This window comes from Canis lupus, chromosome 5, assembly GCF_048164855.1.
Source record: "Canis lupus baileyi chromosome 5, mCanLup2.hap1, whole genome shotgun sequence".
NCBI lineage: Eukaryota > Metazoa > Chordata > Mammalia > Carnivora > Canidae > Canis > Canis lupus.
The window spans coordinates 36,414,119-36,432,384 of record NC_132842.1 but is presented as its reverse complement, the minus strand read 5'-3'; the positions used below and the strand labels follow the sequence as shown (position 1 = coordinate 36,432,384).

General features: G+C 45.4%; 3 protein-coding genes across 10 annotated transcripts in view; 1 reads left to right on the top strand and 2 right to left on the bottom strand.

The window, feature by feature from the left end:
* Nucleotides 1–686: 686 nt before the first annotated feature.
* On the top strand, nt 687–7,907 carry SRA1 (steroid receptor RNA activator 1). The gene is made up of 5 exons (XM_072826147.1): nt 687–951; nt 1,077–1,202; nt 6,506–6,711; nt 7,025–7,133; nt 7,289–7,907. The coding sequence occupies exons 1-5, from the start codon at nt 927–929 to the stop codon at nt 7,498–7,500; spliced, it is 678 nt and encodes a 225-aa protein (XP_072682248.1). The 5' UTR covers nt 687–926; the 3' UTR covers nt 7,501–7,907.
* A 768-nt stretch (nt 7,908–8,675) lies between these two features.
* EIF4EBP3 (eukaryotic translation initiation factor 4E binding protein 3) lies at nt 8,676–14,149 on the bottom strand. Of its 2 annotated transcripts, XM_072826150.1 has the most exons (4): nt 13,923–14,149; nt 13,692–13,801; nt 9,177–9,347; nt 8,676–9,014 (listed from the first exon to the last, which is right to left on the bottom strand). In XM_072826150.1, the coding sequence occupies exons 1-4, from the start codon at nt 13,965–13,967 to the stop codon at nt 9,011–9,013; spliced, it is 330 nt and encodes a 109-aa protein (XP_072682251.1). In that variant the 5' UTR covers nt 13,968–14,149; the 3' UTR covers nt 8,676–9,010. The 2 variants fall into 2 exon arrangements, with proteins under 2 accessions (XP_072682251.1, XP_072682252.1); XM_072826151.1 differs by lacking the exons at nt 13,692–13,801; nt 13,923–14,149 and adding an exon at nt 10,456–10,693.
* Nucleotides 14,150–16,171: 2,022 nt separating this feature from the next.
* ANKHD1 (ankyrin repeat and KH domain containing 1) overlaps nt 16,172–18,266 on the bottom strand; it is a 118,807-nt gene continuing 116,712 nt past the window's right edge. For 4 of the 7 annotated variants that reach the window (XM_072826122.1, XM_072826124.1, XM_072826129.1 and 1 more), the window contains 3 exons: nt 17,732–17,907; nt 16,928–17,092; nt 16,172–16,662 (listed from right to left, as the gene is read on the bottom strand). In XM_072826122.1, the coding sequence (XP_072682223.1) occupies nt 16,603–16,662; nt 16,928–17,092; nt 17,732–17,907 (401 nt within the window). In that variant the 3' untranslated portion in view covers nt 16,172–16,602. The remainder of the gene's footprint in view (nt 16,663–16,927; nt 17,093–17,731; nt 17,908–18,266) is intronic. The other 3 variants (XM_072826125.1, XM_072826127.1, XM_072826123.1) reach the window with 2 other exon arrangements.

Sequence of the window (18,266 nt, the reverse complement as noted above, 5' to 3'; positions counted from 1 at the left end):
GGGGCCTGGGATAGGGTTGGGGGTTAATACCTGTGTGAGGTGAGTGTCTGTGTCTGTGCTTGGTGTGTTGGTGGCTGCCTGTAGTCACATGGGGACATGGTGTGTGGTGGAAATTTGATTTTTTAAAAAATATTTTAATTTATTCATGAGAGACAGATTGAGAGGCAGAGACACAGGCAAAGGGAGAAGCAGGCTCCCTGCAGGGAGCCCCATGTGGGACTCAATCCTGGATCTCCGGGATCATGCCCTGAGCTGAAGGCAGACACTCAACCGCTGAGCCACTCAGGCGTCCTGGAAATTGATTTCATTCATTAAACAAATGTAATTTCTAAGGTCTGTGTGCTAGGCAGTGGGGATATAAAATATGAGATCATCAGAAGGGGAGCCGAACAAGAGCTAAAGTAGAAGACAGTATGTAGTACAACTAGCAAATCTCAAGGTTGTGGAGGCTCGGGTCAGGGGGTTAACCTGATCCAAAGCATTAGAGGCTTCCTGAAGAATCGACATCTAAGTCCTGAAGGAAAATTACTGAGCCTAGAGAGTATAGATGTGCCGGGCAGCGGTGAGGTTCTAGGATTCCACCTGGCTAGATCACACAGGGGCATTTGTGGGGCTGGAGCTGCTGGTGGTTAAAACTTGGTCTCCGGGGCAACTGTGACAGTTTGAACCTACCGGGCATTCGGACTCTGGAGCGCCGCCTCCTGGAAAACCGCGTCCTCTAGTGCCTTGTGATCAGAGCCCCGGTGCGGTATTAGCGGGAGCTCGAGTTCCTCGGGGAGCAGGCGCAGTGTCCCCACGACGGCCCCCGGCTTTTCTGAACAGCCGTTCAACCTAGAGGGCTCCGGGCGGCCGGGGCCATCCGGACCCGCGGGTGTGCGGCCGCCCCGGAAGTGACGCCATGGGCTGCGGACCCTGAGGAAGTGGAGATGGCGGAGCTGTACGTGAAGCCGGGTGAGCGCGGCCGGCGGCCTAGGGGCGCTGGTCGTCCCCCACCCCGGCCAAGGGCAGCTGCTGCCCTGGGGGGTAGAGCCTTCGTCTTCCCCAGGCTCGCTTCATGTGTCCTCTCGCTTCCGCAGGCAACAAGGAGCGTGGCTGGAACGACCCGCCTCAGTTCTCCTACGGGCTGCAGACTCTGGCCGGTGGACCTAAGCGCACCCCGCTCACCAAAAGGATCGCCGCTCCCCAGGATGGCTCTCCCAGAGGTGCGTGGGGGTCCCACGCGCGGAGACCGGCCGACAGGGCGGTGCCGGGGATAAGCCTGGCCCGAGGGCCCTTTTTACTCCTCGGAGGTCTCTTCCCGAGAGGTTGAACGCCATAACGGGGCACAGGGCAGCCCTTTTCCGAGCAAATTCTGCCTAGGTCAGTAAGTGGTAAGTTTGAAAAGAATCCCTCTTTGCTTTCATTATAGGTGAGCTTATCCAGACTTAGGATTTTTTTAGATCTACTTTTTATTCTCAAATTGTTTTCACATTTTATTAACAATTTGTGTCTCTTCCTGGAATACCATAGTGGTATATTCATTTGTCTCTGGCTACATCTTCACTTGATTATATGGTAAGCATCCAGATTTAATGTGTCTATTCATTCATTGTTACCTACTGAGTATCTCTCAGCCAGGCACTGCTTGAGGCAAACTAGACAGCAGTGAACAAGATAAAAAAGGTTTGTTTCCATGTCTATCTCCAAGCGAGGCTATACTCTAGCTTTGGAGATAGACAAATGAAGTAGTGGTGAGTGTTCTGCAGAGAAAACAGGGTAATGCAAGAGTGACTCTGTAACTTAGATGGCTGAGGAGCTGACATTAAAGTGAATAGTTAAAATCTAGCCACGTAAAGACTCAGGTGCAAGAGCATTCCACACACTGAAAACAGCCAGCACAAAGGCCCTGAGAGCAAGTTTGGCCAAATCAGACTGAAGGAATACCTAATGGCTCGAGCACAGTGGGCTAAGTCAGAGAAATTAAAATCTGAGAAGCAGGCAGGGGCCATATCATAGTGGGCTTTGTAAACCAGGATAGGGAGTTTATATTTTAATCTGTGTAAATTGAAGCCATTGAAAAGTTCAAAGTAGAGGGATGCCTTTACTTTTGAGCATGTCTCATGTGAACAGTTGGAGCTATGGCCCCAGCAAAGAGGCTCAGATTTAGCTCTTTCAATAACCCTATGTTGTCTATACTCAGCACTATGGAGGAATGATGACACAAACCAGGGTTTATTTTTTTAAGATTTTAAATATTTTTTTTTCTTTATTTATTTATGATAGTCACAGAGAGAGAGAGAGAGGCAGAGACACAGGCAGATGGAGAAGCAGGCTCCATGCACCAGGAGCCCGACGTGGGATTCGATCCCGGGTCTCCAGGATCGCGCCCTGGGCCAAAGGCAGGCGCCAAACCACTGCGCCACCCAGGGATCCCCTATTTTTTTTAAGATTTTAAAAAATTATTTATTCATGAGACACAGAAACACAGACAGTGGGAGAAGCAGGCTCCCTGCGGGGAGTCCAATGCGGGACTCAATCCCAGGACCCCAGGATCACGACCTGAGCCAAAGGCAGATGCTCAACCACTGAACCACTCAGGTGTCCCTGTTATTTTTTGAAAGAGAGAGTGAGCAGGGGAGGGGCAGAGGGACTGAAAGAATCCCAAGTAGGCTCCGTGCCCAGCGCAGAGCCCAATGCAGGGCTCAGTCTCACAACCCTGAGGTCATGACTTGAGCTGACATCAAGATTCAGACGCTTAACTGAGCCACTCAGGCGCCGCATAAATCATGGTCTTTTAACCTTGGCATGATTGACATTTTGGGCCCGATAACTCTTTGTTCCAGCCAGGGACTGTCTAGTACTTTGTAGGATGTTTGCAGTATTCCTGATTTCTACCCACTAGATGCCAGTAGCATTCACTCAGTTGTGACAGCCGAAAGTGCCTCCAGACATTTGCACTGGGGTCAAAATATCCCCAGGTTGAGAAACACTGATGCACATCTTAAGAAAGATCACTGTGCCTGCTACATGGAGAAAGGATTTTAGGGAAGATATGGAAAGGCTATTTCAGTAATATGGGCAAGATTTAATGATGATTCGAACTAGAGTTGGCAGTATAGAGGTGGCAGGAATTGGATGGGTATGGCATATGTTACTGAGGAACTCAACAGGAATAGATATAGGTGAGAAAGAAGCATCAACATAACTTAAATTTTTTGCTTGAGGAACTAGCTGGTATTGTTCATAGATATGGGAAACCAGGAAATGGGGGGCGGTAAGAGGTTTGGGGAGAGAGGAAAGGCAAGCTTTGTCTTGGCCTGTTAAATCTGGACAGCTACTGTGGGGAGGTCTAAGCCAGAATTGCAGAAATGAGTCATGATCGTTTGGATGGTGTTTGACATTGTGGGTTTGAATAAGGTACTTAAGGAGAATTGTGGATAGAACCCTAAAGAGGATCCAAGACAGAGCCCTAAGGCTCTCTAGCATTTCAAGGTTCTAGTTTAAAGGGGCTTGGGAAATAGCTAAAGAAGCAAGAAGAAAAGTAAAATTTACTCCAACAGAATAAAATTTTGACTCGACTATGATGGATGATGTGAGAGGTCAGATCAGAGAAAAGGGGCCTGCTAAAAGGATTTGCTAAACTACACAGACACTGGTTACCTAACAGAAGCAGTTGTGGAGAGGTAAGCGTAGAAACCCAGCTGAAATGACCAGAGAAGAGAATGTAAAATGAAGTAGAGAAACTAACTATAGACCGTATAGCTCCTTCAAGAAATTCTGCTGTGAGACAGAAATGAGGCTGTGACTAAGGATGGAATGTGACCTAAGGGAGAATTTTTGTTAAGATGGTAAAACACTAGAGCATGTTTGTATACCGATGGTGTAAGAAAACAGGCTAACTGCAGGAGACAAGCCTAGAGAAGACAAGAGGCTGGCATGAGTATGGAAGGATGGCCTTATCTATCAGAGGAGGAAGGAAAGTGGCCACAGGTACTGATGGATTAGTAGAAAAGGTGATGGGAAGATGAGAGAGAGTTCCTGTTTAATGGCCTCTCTTTTCTCAGTGAAATATGAGGTGGGGTCATATGTAGAATGCAGGGAAAGGAAAAGTAAGGGGAGAAGATAGAAAAACTCAGAGAGAAAATGTGAAGAGTTCTGAAAAAAATGGAAAAATGAGGCAAAGGATAGGAATTCCAGGCAGTGTTGAATACCTTTCCATGAATGTATTTGATTTTATTTATCTACTTAAGAGAGAAAGCAAGTGTGAGAGAGAGAACAAGTAGGAGGAGGGGCAGAAGGAGAAACACTCCCTGCAGAGCAGGGAGCCCCTACATGGAACTCTGTCCCAGGACCCTGGGATCATGACCCGAGTCAAAGGCAGACTCTCAACCAACTGAGCCACCCAGGTGCCCCTGTACCCATGGATTTGTTTTTTTTTTTTTTTTTTAATGATAGTCACACAGAGAGAGAGAGAGAGAGAGAGAGAGGCAGAGGCAGAGACACAGGCAGAGGGAGAAGCAGGCTCCATGCACCGGGAGCCCGAAGTGGGATTTGATTCCGGGTCTCCAGGATCGCGCCCTGGGCCAAAGGCAGGCGCCAAACCTCTGTGCCACCCAGGGATCCCTGTACCCATGAATTTGAAGTGTAAATGAACAGCATGGTTCTGTTTTTCTTTCCAACAAGTGTGGACAAGCTGGTTTTACCAGGAAAGTGGGACAGTGGGAGGGGATAAGTGAGGTAAGAGTATCTATAAGGGAATGATTTTAATGCATGAACTCTGATTGGTTGGGCTGGAAGGATAGAGGAGGTGGTCAGATTTTGGAGATGGCACAGTGTTGTTAAGAACAAAGCAGAGAGCAGTAAGCGACTGCTTTGTGGAAGGGTGGGGAAAATCATTGGAGGCAAGGAGCTCGAGAAACTTGAGAGGCCAAACTGAACAAGATGAATTAATCATCCATGTGAATGTTGATGTCTAGAAGTCAAATGACTGTTTTCTTCTAGTTTTCTCTTTTTCCACAGGCTTTCCACCATCCTATTACTACAGGCAGAGACCAAGAGTCATCCTTGACTCCTCTCCCTCATTCCATTCCAAAAGTCCTGTTGCTTCCTCCTCCTAAATAAAGCTCAGACCACTCCATTTCCCTTCGTCTGCTCTTTTTCCTGAACTATTCCATTAACTTCTCAGCTATTGTCCATGCCTCCATTCTTGACCTATTATCCATTTTCACAGACCATACAGAGCAAATGTCTTAAAAAACAAGTCTAGTCATATCATCCCTGCTTTTTATAAACCTGCAGTGGCTTTCCATTACTTTTAAGCTTAAGACCAAACTCCTCCAAAGCCCTATATGGTCTGGACCCCTGCCTGCTTCTCTAGAGATAGCTAACACTGCCTTCTTCAGGGTTAATAATTTCCAGCCACATGGTGCTGGTTTATGTAACTTGAACAAGTCAAGACTTAACTCTGCCTTTTAGGCACTGCCCTTACCTCAGCCAGGTACATGGTTTTCATGGGAGTATTGAGCTTATCCACTAGCTATTAACTTTGTGAACAATTTTTGCTACACATTACTCTAGCAGTTGCACCTATATTTTCACTTAATCAACACTGCAACCCTGTGAAAGAAGTGCTACTACCATGATATCCCCATTTTTCAGAAAAGGAACCCAAGCTCTAAGGTTAAAGGTAACTTGCCAAATGCCACAGAATAGGTGAGCATGGATAAACTGTAAGTCACCTGAGAAGGCCTTCCTTAAACACTGACTTTAGGTAGTTCTCTGTACTATTTCCCTCCTCCTTTTTAAGATTTTATTTATTTTGAAGGAAAGAGAGAGAGCTAGAGTGTGTGCATGAGCTGGGGGAGGGGCAGAGAGACTCTCAAGTGGACTCCACGAGGAGCATCCAGCCAAACGCAGGGCTCCATCTCACAACCATTAGTTCATGACCTGAGCCAAAATCAGGAGTCCAAGGCTTAATGGCCTGAGCTGCTCAGGTGCCCCTACTGTTCCTCCTCATTACATCATGTTTTCTTTGTAACATGCAGCATAACTTATAATTTTCTTGTATGTATTTTCCTTTCCCTAGAATTTCTGCTCTCTTGAGGTCAGGAACCTAATCCGTCTGCTTTACTACTCTATCTCTGGTGCCTTGCACATTTCTGGCATGTGGTAGAGACTTCATAAATACACATTTCTGAGTGAATGAGTTGTCCTAGAGAGTAGCCCTCTACAAGGGATGAAGTTAGAGTCGAGCTTTTTACCCGTTTCAGCCATGTGTGCTTTTATTTTATTTTTTTTTATTTTTTTTATTTTTTTTTATTTATTTATGATAGTCACACAGAGAGAGAGAGAGAGAGAGGCAGAGACACAGGCAGAGGGAGAAGCAGGCTCCATGCACCGGGAGCCCGACGTGGGATTCGATCCTGGGTCTCCAGGATCGCGCCCTGGGCCAAAGGCAGGCGCCAAACCGCTGCGCCACCCAGGGATCCCCAGCCATGTGTGCTTGATCTTGCTTTTACCTTTTCAGTCCCTGCCTCCCAGACTTCTCAGGGGCCCCCTCCAATGGGGCCTCCACCTCCTTCAAGTCAGGCTTCCAGGCCCCCTCCTGTGGGGAGTTATCTTGCCTCCAGTGTGAAGCCAGCAAATCTCCCAGTGATGGAATCTGAAACTCTGCTGGAAGATGTGCTCAAACCTTTGAAAGAGGCACTGGAGGATTGCCGTGGCCACACAAAGGTAATAAGCCCTGGCACACTAGTGGGATGATAAAAGGACCGAGATCCTTAGTTTCCTTGTTTGTAAAATAGCACTACAGAATGAGTTTCTGAGGATCTGAGAAACTGGAAAATTTAAAATTCTAGCCATACATGGATTTTTCTTGGGAGATGTGTAAGTTTTATCAGATTCTCAGTGGGGCCTCTAACCAGAACTCTTCAGATGAAGTGTTCTCTGGGCCAGAGAAAGTATGTACACTTCCTATTTGGTGTGGTCTTTCCTCTGGCCCTGTTGGGTTAGCAGCACTGACTTGGAGGGCCCTTTTGTCTCTCAGAAGCAAGTATGTGATGACATCAGCCGACGCCTGGCTCTGCTGCAGGAGCAGTGGGCTGGAGGGAAGCTGTCAGTGTCTGTGAAGAAGAGGATGGCTCTCCTGGTGCAAGGTATGGCTGGGTCCTTTGGTATAGCCTAGCTCCCTCAACTTGTCATGGATGGCTGAGCTGGAATAGATACTGAGATTCTGACTGGTTGGGATGAGAAGAGTGGGAGCTAGGTGTTTTGCCCTAAGCTGCTTGTTTACCTGCTCTTCTTTCCTCAGAGCTTTCAAGTCACCAGTGGGATGCTGCAGATAACATCCACTGCTCACTCATGGTTGACCATGTGACTGAGGTCAGTCAGTGGATGGTGGGAGTTAAAAGGTTAATTGCAGAAAAGAGGAACCTGTCTTCAGAGGAAGAGGCCAATGAAGAGACATCTACAGCTACAGCTGAGGAGTTCCAGACAGTACCAGGCGTCCAAGAGGCTCCGTAATCCTGTGGGATCCTGACTCACTTCACACCATTTCCTCTGCTTTGGCAGGGAGGCCTTCTCTCATCTGGCTCCCTCTTACCACTTGGGAGACTGCCTGCCTCCTTGGGATTGTTGGCCTGCTCCACCCATCTCTGGGGGAAGAGGTGCCAGCCACCTGGGCCACAGGGAAGAGTGTTGTTACCCATAACATGTGTTTTAATAAAAAACATCTTAATAGTGGGGTCTGGGTAGGAGAGAGAAGCCCTTCTTGTGCCAAACTGGTCCCTTATGGTATCCTTGACTGCCTTGCTATCTGTGTACCTTACAAGCCTCTCTTCTTCCTCCTTTCATCATGAATGACTTTGCTAGGCATGACCAATTACTTCTGCCACTTTCCCCCAAAATAGACTGAAACACATATTCCTTGCTGGGCTGAGTATCTCTATTTTTGTATAACTTCGTTGCAGCATAAGAACAGAGGCTCAAATAGAGAAGATTTTTCCCTCAAGAAAAGAAGACTGCTCTGTTTGTACTCTGGTTACCCTTGAGACATACAGTGCTATAGAGATTAGAACATAGCTGTATAAATGAAGAAGACTGGATTGCTGAAACATGGGATCATGACTTTTTGGAGGCGTGCTTGGGGGTAGTTAGGTGGGTAGGATCATGACTGATTCACCAAGTAAGCTGCTAACTCATTCTGGGCCCTGAAGTCTTCTAACCCTCTTGAGGACAGGAGAGCCAAATGGAAGGGGTCATAGAGGCTTAAATTATGCTGAGAAGGGAGGATACAGGTTTTCAGTGTTGGAACAGGGGACGATACTTATGGGTGGAAGGCAGAAAAAGCATGGGAGGGACTGGAGAAGGTTAAACTCTAGGGCAGTGCCTCCTTTTCCTGATTTGGAATCAATAGGGAGGGACTGCTGGAGAGGCCCAATTCCAGGAAGGTTGCTTCCTGGAAAGGCTAGAACGGCCCTTGGCAAGGGTCAGGCTATTGCTATTGCTGTTTATGGCTTGGCAGCTCTTGTAGCCTGCCCCCATAACCTGCCTTTGGCTCTCACTGCTGCTGAAAGTGGACCTAATGACAGCTGGGAATGGACTGGGGGACCTCTGATCCTCACCAGGTCTGCTGGGGCCCTCAGCTTTGTGGCTGAGATGGGAAGGTCAGTATCAAGGAGAACACCAGAGTCAAAGCATTTCTTTGAATTTTTACTAAGCAGTTAGACAGTGACATACTCCATCCCTTAGTCCCAGCCTCAGCCCCTGATGATGGAGGGCTGGGCGTTGGGAGGAGCATCTACAGACGGAAGGGAAAGAGCTAAGGGCTTGGCAAGTTGCCCACTCGTATCCCTGGTCTAGTTGCCTCAGAACTAAGGGAGGCCCGACACCAAGTCACTCCCTTCCAGATTATGAGGCCACCTGGTGTTTGGAATACACCAGGAAGAGGTGATGGCAGCAGTGGTATGAGGGATTCCTCTAATTCCACACAGGATCATCTGCACTGGATTAGATGTCCATTTCAAATTGTGCGTCATCTGGAGAAAAAGAAGACAGGGACTGTTTGATGGGCTGAGGGTCTGCAAGCTCAGCAAGTTTAGCATCAGTACAGAAACCCCTCTCACTGTTAAACCCTCACTCTACTGAACAGGGGCATTTGGACTCCGGTATTTCTTAATTTTAGGCCCTGCTTTCCTTACCGGGTATCTCTTCCTCTGTCTCCTGCTCCTTCAGCTCCTCCAGCTTGGAGGGTGGGGCTGTTGGAGGAGTTGTGACCCCGGGAATCTGAGGGAGGCAGCACGGCGGCGTCCGGGCAATGGGTGAATTTTTGCACTCCAGCAGGAACTTTCGGTCGTAGATGATCCTGGTGCCTGTCAAGGGGTAGGAACTAGGTAAGAGGCTGGAGCTTGGGTACAGAGCTTATAGGGTGTCATACCCAGGCTTTTAAGGGACCTGGAACTCACATTTCCCCATGTATTAAAGGGCTACTGCTCTGCAGACCGGCCAGGGTCTCAGCTGACTGGCCTTCAGAGCACTTAAAAGACTTCCAGGTCTAACCAAGATGTGGCTAAGTGCCATAAAGCAAGTAGGGCATCCCAGCTGGTCCAGGTATTTTGGTTTAGGGAAGCTTCAGGTCTCAGTTCTAAGGAGGAGCACAAAACTTGGGAGAACTCAGGTACTAAAGACTGCTCCTGTCTGGCTCTGCTGGATCTGGGGCTTCCCAATTCTGTAGGGTCGGGGGTCGTTAGCCCTTCAGGCAGTTGGCTCAAGAGGCCAAATAGCAGATTTCACCCTTGCTGCCATCTGGGTTTGGGTACCCGGCAAGGAGAAGGTGTGCTCTCTGGACAGCTGCTTTCTCGGTGAAACAGGGACAGACTGTTCTTACTTACCCTGACCCCTCCCAAGTCCTATCAGGCTAAGCCCAAGCCTAAGAAACTTGGCCCCGGTTCTGTTCTCAAAGGGCCCTACCCTGTTCTTGCCCCTCCCTTCTGCCTCCACGTGGCAGGAAACCTGGGTCCAAGAGCCCAGCAACTCAAGATCCCAGGCAATCAGCCCAACCAAACAGCTGCCAGCCACCTGCAGATACTCAAGGCTTTTTGGCCCCAACTGCCTGAGTCCTGCTTTAGCCGCTTTGGGAGACCTGGTGCTTCCTGCTGAGGTCAAGCTCAGCTCGGGCTCTGGGTCCTAATGCCAGGCGGCAAAGTCGGGAGGGGCACCTAAAACCCAGGCCACAGTGGGGAGTTCAGTCCACAGTCACCCAGGAGCTAGGCTTTAGGCCACGGTGCATTTACTTCGAAGTTTCAGGGGACTGAACCGGCCTTCAGTTCCAAACACCCTCCCACCCCCTGCAAAAGCTACAGCCTGTAAAGGGGCCTGCGGCGAGGATCCCAGGCCTGCACCTCCCCTCTCCCAGCCCGCCACAGGACGCCCGCGCTGGGCCTGCCCAGGGCCCGCGGACCCCCAGCCCGGCCTGCTGACCTCCCGGGGTAGTGGCGTATAGCGTGCCCCCCGGCGTGGTGCTGTAGCAGTCGGGCAGCCGGTCCCTGCCTCCGGGGATCGGGCAGCTCGTGGATGTGGACATAGCGAGCAGGACGGCAGTCGGCAGGGGCGCCAGCCCAGGGCGCCCAGTGCAGCTAACTCAGAAGCAGACTCAGTGGACCACGTGCGCCGCAGCAACACCGGGATGACGTCACGCCCGGGGCGGGCCGCTAGCCGTCACTCAACCCGACGGTCCCGCCCCACTCCAGGCCGCCTGACTAGGGGAAGCTTGAAAGGAGTTCGGACCTCCGCACAGGCCTGCATCCTCCTGGCTCAACACTGGCCGCCTGACTCAGGGCTGTAGCCATTCAGCTATTTACTGGTTAAACCGGGTGCCAGGACCGGTAAGGCACAGCACACACTACTGCCCTGTGTTAATTCACCCATTTCTCTCAACAGTTTTGTACAGTAAAGCACTATTATTAGCCACATTTGACAGGTGAGGAAAGGAAAGCCCAGATTAAGTCCCTGGTTGAGAGTTCTATCTTATAGGAGGGGGAGCTGGGAGTCAGACCTGAGAGTATCTGATGCCAGGACCTGTGCCCTTCCTTACAGCTGGGGACTGCCTCCCATTAATCAATTACAGTACAGGGTAAAAAGTGGCCCTATGGCCTGGTGCACAGCAGGAAGGGGAAGGTCAGAGAGGGATGGTAGCCTTTTTAGCAGAAGTGATATAGCTAACTAACTTTAAGAAACTAAGGAAAGGCAGGGGGCTGGTGAGAAGGGCTTGGTCTTTAGCTCTCTGGAAAGGAAGATCAGAGAGTCTGGCCTTAGAGGATTTTTTTGATGTAGTCACAGTGATATGAAAGGAGGCAGGAGAAGGGTGGTGGAGAAGAAAGTACTAAACCTAGTACCTACACATACTAAACACCTTGATTTGGTCAAGGGGTCTTCCTTAAAATCAGTATTACGATTCACCCCCCAATTAAGTACAGACCACTGGATTTCATGCATTTAACAATATTAATGTTACTTCAGTTCTGGCTTCATCATATTTTCCCTTAGCTTTGATTTCTCCACTCACTAAAAAAAAAAAAAAAAAAGTGTTTTACTACTCAATGCTTCTCAAACTTTAATGTGCATAAAAATCACCTTGGATATGTTGTAAATGAAGATTTTGATATAGTAAGTTTGGGGTAGGACCTGAGCTTCTAGGTCCCAGGTGATACAGTCCCTCAGCTCTGTAGGTCCTTAGAGTAACACTTCAGGTAACAAGGATATTTATATTTTATTGTTCCAAAATATTTTTGAACATCTTACAAAGTTATGTATGCCTAAAAGAAGGGTCTTGATTGACACTGCTGGAGGGTAAGGTTTGGGAGCAGACTGTGAGGAGCTGTCTATCACAACTCAGTTTTTTTAAAAAATATTTATTTATTTATTTATGATAGACATAGAGAGAGAGAGAGAGAGAGGCAGAGGAGGAGGGAGAAGCAGGCTTCATGCCGGGAGCCCGACGCGGGACTCGATCCCGGGACTCCAGGATCGTGCCCTGGGCCAAAGGCAGGCGCCAAACCACTGAGCCACCCAGGGATCCCCCACAACTCAGTTTTTGAGGTAAGTCTTGTGGGGGTAGTGAGGAATAGGATAGAGGACCATGAGACTGAAGGTGAGGATTCTAGCCTAGTGAAACGGGGTAGACAGAAGGGCAGTGGTTATGAGGATGGAGAGAAGTTGTCAGGATCCCCATACACAGAGGGGGAAAGATAAGGTGACTGATTAAGGGTGAGGTGAGAGAGAAGGAGTTAAGCTAGGATAATTTCCAGTCTTCTGACTTAAAAGTCTTGGTGGTAGCAGCAGCCCCTAATAAAGTGGGGAAAATAAGAGAAGCCTATCTTAAAAAAAAAAAAAAAAAAAAAAGAGAGAGAGAGAGAGAAGCCTGTCTTATATTGGGAAATATATAACGTGTGGAATGCTGAGATGGAACAGCATGGCAAGGAGTTAGATCTATGGGTCTGAAGCTCAGGGGGAGAAATCTAGGCTAGTGACTGAGATCTGGGTGGAGTGAAATCCAAGAGTGTGGGATGAGATCACTGGGATAGAAGATACAGCCTAAGAAGAGGCCTGAGCACATCAACATTTATTTAAGGGGTAGTGGAGGAAGAGGATTCACCAAAGGAGGCTGAGAAGTGTCCAGAGTTTTCAAGAAGGATCAGTGTGGAAGTGAGGTCACTCTTATGTTCATCTCTACTACACAATGACAGCAGCAGTTACCACTACTATGTACGGCTACTAGAAGCTTGTTTTGAGGTGCTGTGTGTGCTCTAAAGGCTAGGGAACAAGAGATAGATCATTGGCCTTAGAGAGAAAGCCAGATACATCATGCATGCAATTTGGATGAAGGACCAAGAGTTTAGAGGCTCAACACTGATTACCCATTAGAATATGTGAGCTTGATACAGACAAGCACAAGAAAAAGAAAAACAGAAAAATAGAAAAACAAAAAACAAAAAATCTATGCCTAGGCTCCAACCCCAGGGAACTGATTAAGCCCTTAAGGGAATATCAGGTCTCTGCTACCAAACTACTTTGGACTTAGACCAATACCATGAAGATAAAGCAGGAGATAAAAGTAATCAAAACAGGTTTGGCAGTCTGGTGTTGAGACTGCTGATCCTATTTTCCAAATTAGGACTTAGAGCCCAGTCTTCTGCTCTTTATTGGATGTGGTCTTAATGCACATAAATTCTGGATACTTAAAACTATCTTTCTCTCATTCACTTGCTACAGAATAAAGTAAAGGTGAAGAATCTGTCTGATGACAAATGGTGACAAATCTTTAAAGATGAATAGAAAATATGGGGTTTTCAGAGCCCCTCATTCCAGGACAGGGTCCACTGGAAAGACGTCACAACCAGCAACACTTCTTGGTAGAAGAGATCTAGGGCTAGTTAGAGAACAAGATGTTCAGAAGCTGTTTTCCTACAGGCTTATTTGCTACTTCCTGGGTTTTCAATGTGGTCCAAAGGTCTTGAACAGTGGGACAGAATCAAGTTTACTAACTACTCCTTTTTGTTTGGCTTGAAACTATAATATGACCAGCCTTTCCCCTTCTACAAGCCACCTCAAACTGAGGATGGTTCCCTTATGGGCTAACTTTGAAGATGGGAAGAGGATTTGGCCAGAAGCTACAGGAAGAGTTGAAAATTGTAGTTCCAAGTCTTGAGATTTCTTACCTCTGGTTAGGAGAGGCCACCATTGGCTGTCCAACTCTCTTCTTCGGTCTGGTTAGCTGAGGTGATGGGATTTCCCCTTTGAGAGCAGGGACTGAAGGAAGGAGACTGGCCTATAAAAAGGCAAGTCAGCACACTGTAGCCACAATAGGTTTAAAGGGACTTAAACATCAATAATTTTATTGGTGGTGGAATTTTATTACACTACTACTTGAAATAAATGGGTCCAGAAACCTCGATGATATCAGTTGTATTCCTTGAAAGAGCTGTTATTCTCATGGGGTTCAATCTATGCCTCAGCAGGATGTTTCTTAATGATCTGAGGTCTCACTATGAATGTGCAAGGTTTTCTTCTGACTCTATTAAAATTTCAAAATCAGTACTGTCCCACACAACAGCAGGCTTCTGATTCCATGTGAGAATCAATGATAGTTGGTTACATTACCTCAGTAATGTAAACATTCTATTAGCTTTCAGTATTCTCATCTCATATATTCTCATTCACAAGAAAAAGGAGAAAATCTGTGTTAGCACTAGGAGACTCTTTGGGTTCATTTATGTTCAATTTTATTTTCAGTTGAGGAAAGTGAAGCCCAGAAATGAAAAATGACTTGCCTAAGATCATGAAGCTTCAAGCAACAGAAACAAAAACAGAATTTAGGCTTGTCTTATTCCACTGAACCCATGCTGCCACCTCCCATATCCCTCACATATTTTTAAAGTAATTAAGTTCTTACCTGAGCTAGGTTTAATCCAAGGTTCAGGATGGTAAAAGAGCAGTAAAGTAATGCCAGGAAGAGGCAAGACAGAGGAAGAAGAGATTATAGCAGGCAAAATGGGTTGGCGAGGAAGGATCCGAACAGAAAGAAAAGAAGGCAGGGAGGAGGGTATCCTAAATAGCTACTACTGACTGCACAGCTCCTGTTTTTTCCTAATCCTCTAAGGGTTTCTCCTAATTGCCCCCTCTTTGCATGGATTTTAGTTCCTGACTGGAGATAAAATTTCTCATTCTGTTATCCTCAAGGTGCAGAAGATAGAATTAAGGGCTCTCCCAGATAATTCAAATGTATTGTAGATGGTCAAAACAGGAAAAGCATTTTTGTCCCACTGAATAATTTGCTTAATATTATTTCTCATTGGGACACCTGGGTGGCTCAGTGGTTGAGCGTCTGCCTTCGGCTCAGGTCATGATCCTAGAGTTCTAGGATCGAGTCCCGCATTGGGCTCCCTGTGAAGAGTCTGCTTCTCCCTCTGCCTATGTCTCTGCCTCTCTCTGTGTCCCTCATGGACACATTTATTTCACTAATATTAGGTGTTTTTTTTGGTCATTTTATTGTTAGTGATAAATAGAAACATCAAGATATATAGGTGATCCAAGGGGTCTTTTGAGAATCTGATGTGTTTATCAAAGCACTAAAAAAGCAGGACCTTCAACACCTGATACTCTCCAAATCCACTCAAAATAGAAAACAAGAAATGAGGTTAAAGAAGCTCTCATATATAAGATAATATGGAAGACAAAAGAACCAGGCATGTCTAACACAGAACTTGGTGTGTCTCATTTAGCGGTGGCTTTAGGAGCCAGGCAGGTAAGATTAAGAACTCCTGGTGGTATGAAAATTGAAAAGTGCTGCTTATATGGCTCTGCTGCTATTACTACTTTTTTGTACATTCTTCTTTGTCTTGATGTGTGTTGTGACTCCTCTATCAGCCTTAAACTTTTTCTTGTTTTATTTTCTAAAGTGCCTATACATAAAACCAGGAAATTCCACTACATTAAAATATGAATATGTTGATGGCTGTTCTTTTCAGAGGGTTGTTTTTCCTTCTCTATTGCATCAGATTTTTGGCAGAACCTATAGTTTGGCCAAGGCAATCCATTCTAGTGTCCCTGTGTTTAGCTTGTTAAACATACTGGCTCTTCATACTTGGGGCTGTGGAACTAAGCCCAGAATTAGTCACATATTTATAAAGATTACTCTCGTGATCAACAATACCACAGTATTACAGGAGGCACTCCCACCCACTGCTATGTCCCAACCCAAATAAAACATAAAACACTAAAACCAAATAAGTCTTTAGATACAAGTCAGGAAGCACAAAAAGAGCCTGAACTTTGAGGATTTGAGTGTCGCTAAATTTGTTCAGTGTCATCTGATTGCAATCCTTTGGTCCTTATTGACACTCATCATCCATAAGGAGCTAACCCCAGCAGAGGCCTATCTGCTAAAGTCACAAAAGACAAATTGCAGAGGCTTGAAACTTTCCCACTTACAAAATGATACGGAAGAGAACAATAAGGAATTTTTAACACAGAATTGGTAGATAACTAGTCTACAAAACACTTTTCCAAGGCAGTCTAAAAATGATCTTCAAAGTGTAAAATGTGAGATGCCTGTTAGAAATACAGTATTAACAACTTGGTTCAATAGGATTGTGAATTGGGTAATATCTGCATGACCACTGAAAGGATCACACCCCACTTCTAAACACTGTTCATCTTTTTATTGAATATTCTGGTAAATATTTCACATTAATACAGGCTACATTAAGTAGAGCCACTATATGACAAGAAATTTACTCAACTTTTTCCTTTTAGTATGTAAACAATTGTACATGTATTTACCACCCTAAAAGGTTGAAACATGTAATCATCTAATTCTTTTCTGCATACAAGTAGCATTCAGTATGTTTAGCCAAAAGCACTAAGTTCAAAGTGGCTAAACTAACCAGAGAACATAATCAGGTGGATAGGAAATCACTTTGTTCTTATACAACGGGCAATCAAATTTCCATTGCTAATGCCTCAGAGAAAATTGCTTAGTTAGGCACATTAAAAAAAAAAAAAAAATCCCCAGAGTTCTTCCAAGGTCATAGGTTTCTCAAACAAGGCTAAAGAGTAAGACCTTCTAATTTAGTTGACATATTTGAGATGCATGTTTCCAATATGAGGAGCCCACGTGCCAGGCCAAATCTGAAAAGGGGGAGGAAAAATTGGAATTTCTAATTAGGAATCTTTAGACATTTACAAATTGAATATATAAATGCAATGGCAATTCACTGTTTCTGCCTAGGAAGAATACACATACATGAGATAAAATGTTTAGTAGCATCATATTGATATTGAAAAAATTCAGATGAAGATGGTCAGATGTCATGACTTGATATTTAGATTTTGTATTACCCAAAGAATTAAAAGAATAACATGACAAAATAAAAGAGCATTAAGTCTATTTTACCTGCTGGGCATCAGTGCATTCAGTTGAATTTTGAATAACTTTTATCATAGGGTTCCAAGCAGGATCTGGGTTGTGAAGTCCATTAAACAGAGGTCCTCCTGGAACATCAGCAAGCTGAGGATGAGAGGGTATTATGGTGCCTCCATACATGGAAATTGGCAGACCCTATGACAGCAGAAAGAAAGGTTTAATCCTGAAGTGATTATAAATGATGATTCCATAATTCCAGATTAGATATCTCTAATTTCCCATCATCCACAGAGCTCCTTAGGAGTCTTTAAAAATATAGCATCATACAGTAGTGAAAAACCAAAAGTGGTTACCTGCATAAGCAATACTTTTTTTTTTTTTTAAGATTTTATTTTTTTATTCATGAGAGACATACAGAGAGAGGCAGAGACATAGGCAGAGGGAGAAGCAGGTTCCCTGTGAGGGAGCCCAATGCAGGACTTGATCCCAGAACCCCGGGATCACATCCTGAGCCAAAGGCAGATAGATGCTCAACCACTGAGCCACCCAGGTGCCCCAGCAATACTTTTCAACAAGAAGAAAAACAACCTAACGAAGTCCAGTATCAGGAAATTTCCCAACTTTGATGAACACATATAATACCTTCAACTTTTCCATATTTTAGTTTCACCAATAAGCCTGTGCTAAGTAAGAAGAAAAGGGAAACTACTAAAAGATCTGGCCAAGTCATGGAAACAAACTTGTTACACCAAAAGGAAGAATTATTTCAATACAAACTATTCCTTAACACTAGCTGGCAAAGTGTTAAACAAGTTACAATGTTTGTTGACTCACTTTAGAAAAATCCAGAAAACTGCTTGCCATAGGTTGATGAAAAATGTTAGAGGGGGCTACCATTCCAGAATCATCTCTCTCCATTGGTTGATGCTGGGAGAATGTGCTTGGGTCTGATAATTGTTGATGCATTGGATGGTTCCCTATCACAGACTGTGACCAACCTGATAAGCCTTCTGGAAAGAAGAATTGAGGACAAGGTTTGATATTTATTTGGGTAAAATGACAATATATTACTACTTGAACTTTTTTCATACTAAATTTTAACAAACTCATTCCTTGGAAGAGCTCAGTGCCTGTTCATGACAATCTCTGCAAACCAAAAGAACCAGTTCCTGGAAAACTGGGGAAAGTCCTTTGAATACCCCAAATACTCTACCTCGTCTTTTTCAAAAGACCAAGTGCTCTCTGAAGGAACATTAATGATTATCCTATTCTACACTGGAAAGCTTAAAAGGGAAAGGAAGTACACTTTGAATCTTTTACTTCTAATCTATATTTATTATTATTATACATATTACATATATTATTATGT

Excerpts from the sequence above, each read along its gene's own strand:
- EIF4EBP3 (XM_072826150.1), bottom strand. The coding sequence starts at position 13,967 with ATGAGAATAACAGCTCTTTCAAGGAATACAACTGATATCATCGAG. Across the intron at positions 13,802-13,922 it reads ATACAACTGATATCATCGAG|GCCAGTCTCCTTCCTTCAGT; the intron begins GTTTCTGGACCC and ends GCCTTTTTATAG. Across the intron at positions 9,348-13,691 it reads GTGGCCTCTCCTAACCAGAG|GCACCAGGATCATCTACGAC; the intron begins GTAAGAAATCTC and ends ACCCCTTGACAG.
- SRA1 (XM_072826147.1), top strand. The coding sequence starts at position 927 with ATGGCGGAGCTGTACGTGAAGCCGG. Across the intron at positions 1,203-6,505 it reads CCAGGATGGCTCTCCCAGAG|TCCCTGCCTCCCAGACTTCT; the intron begins GTGCGTGGGGGT and ends TTACCTTTTCAG. Across the intron at positions 6,712-7,024 it reads ATTGCCGTGGCCACACAAAG|AAGCAAGTATGTGATGACAT; the intron begins GTAATAAGCCCT and ends TTTGTCTCTCAG.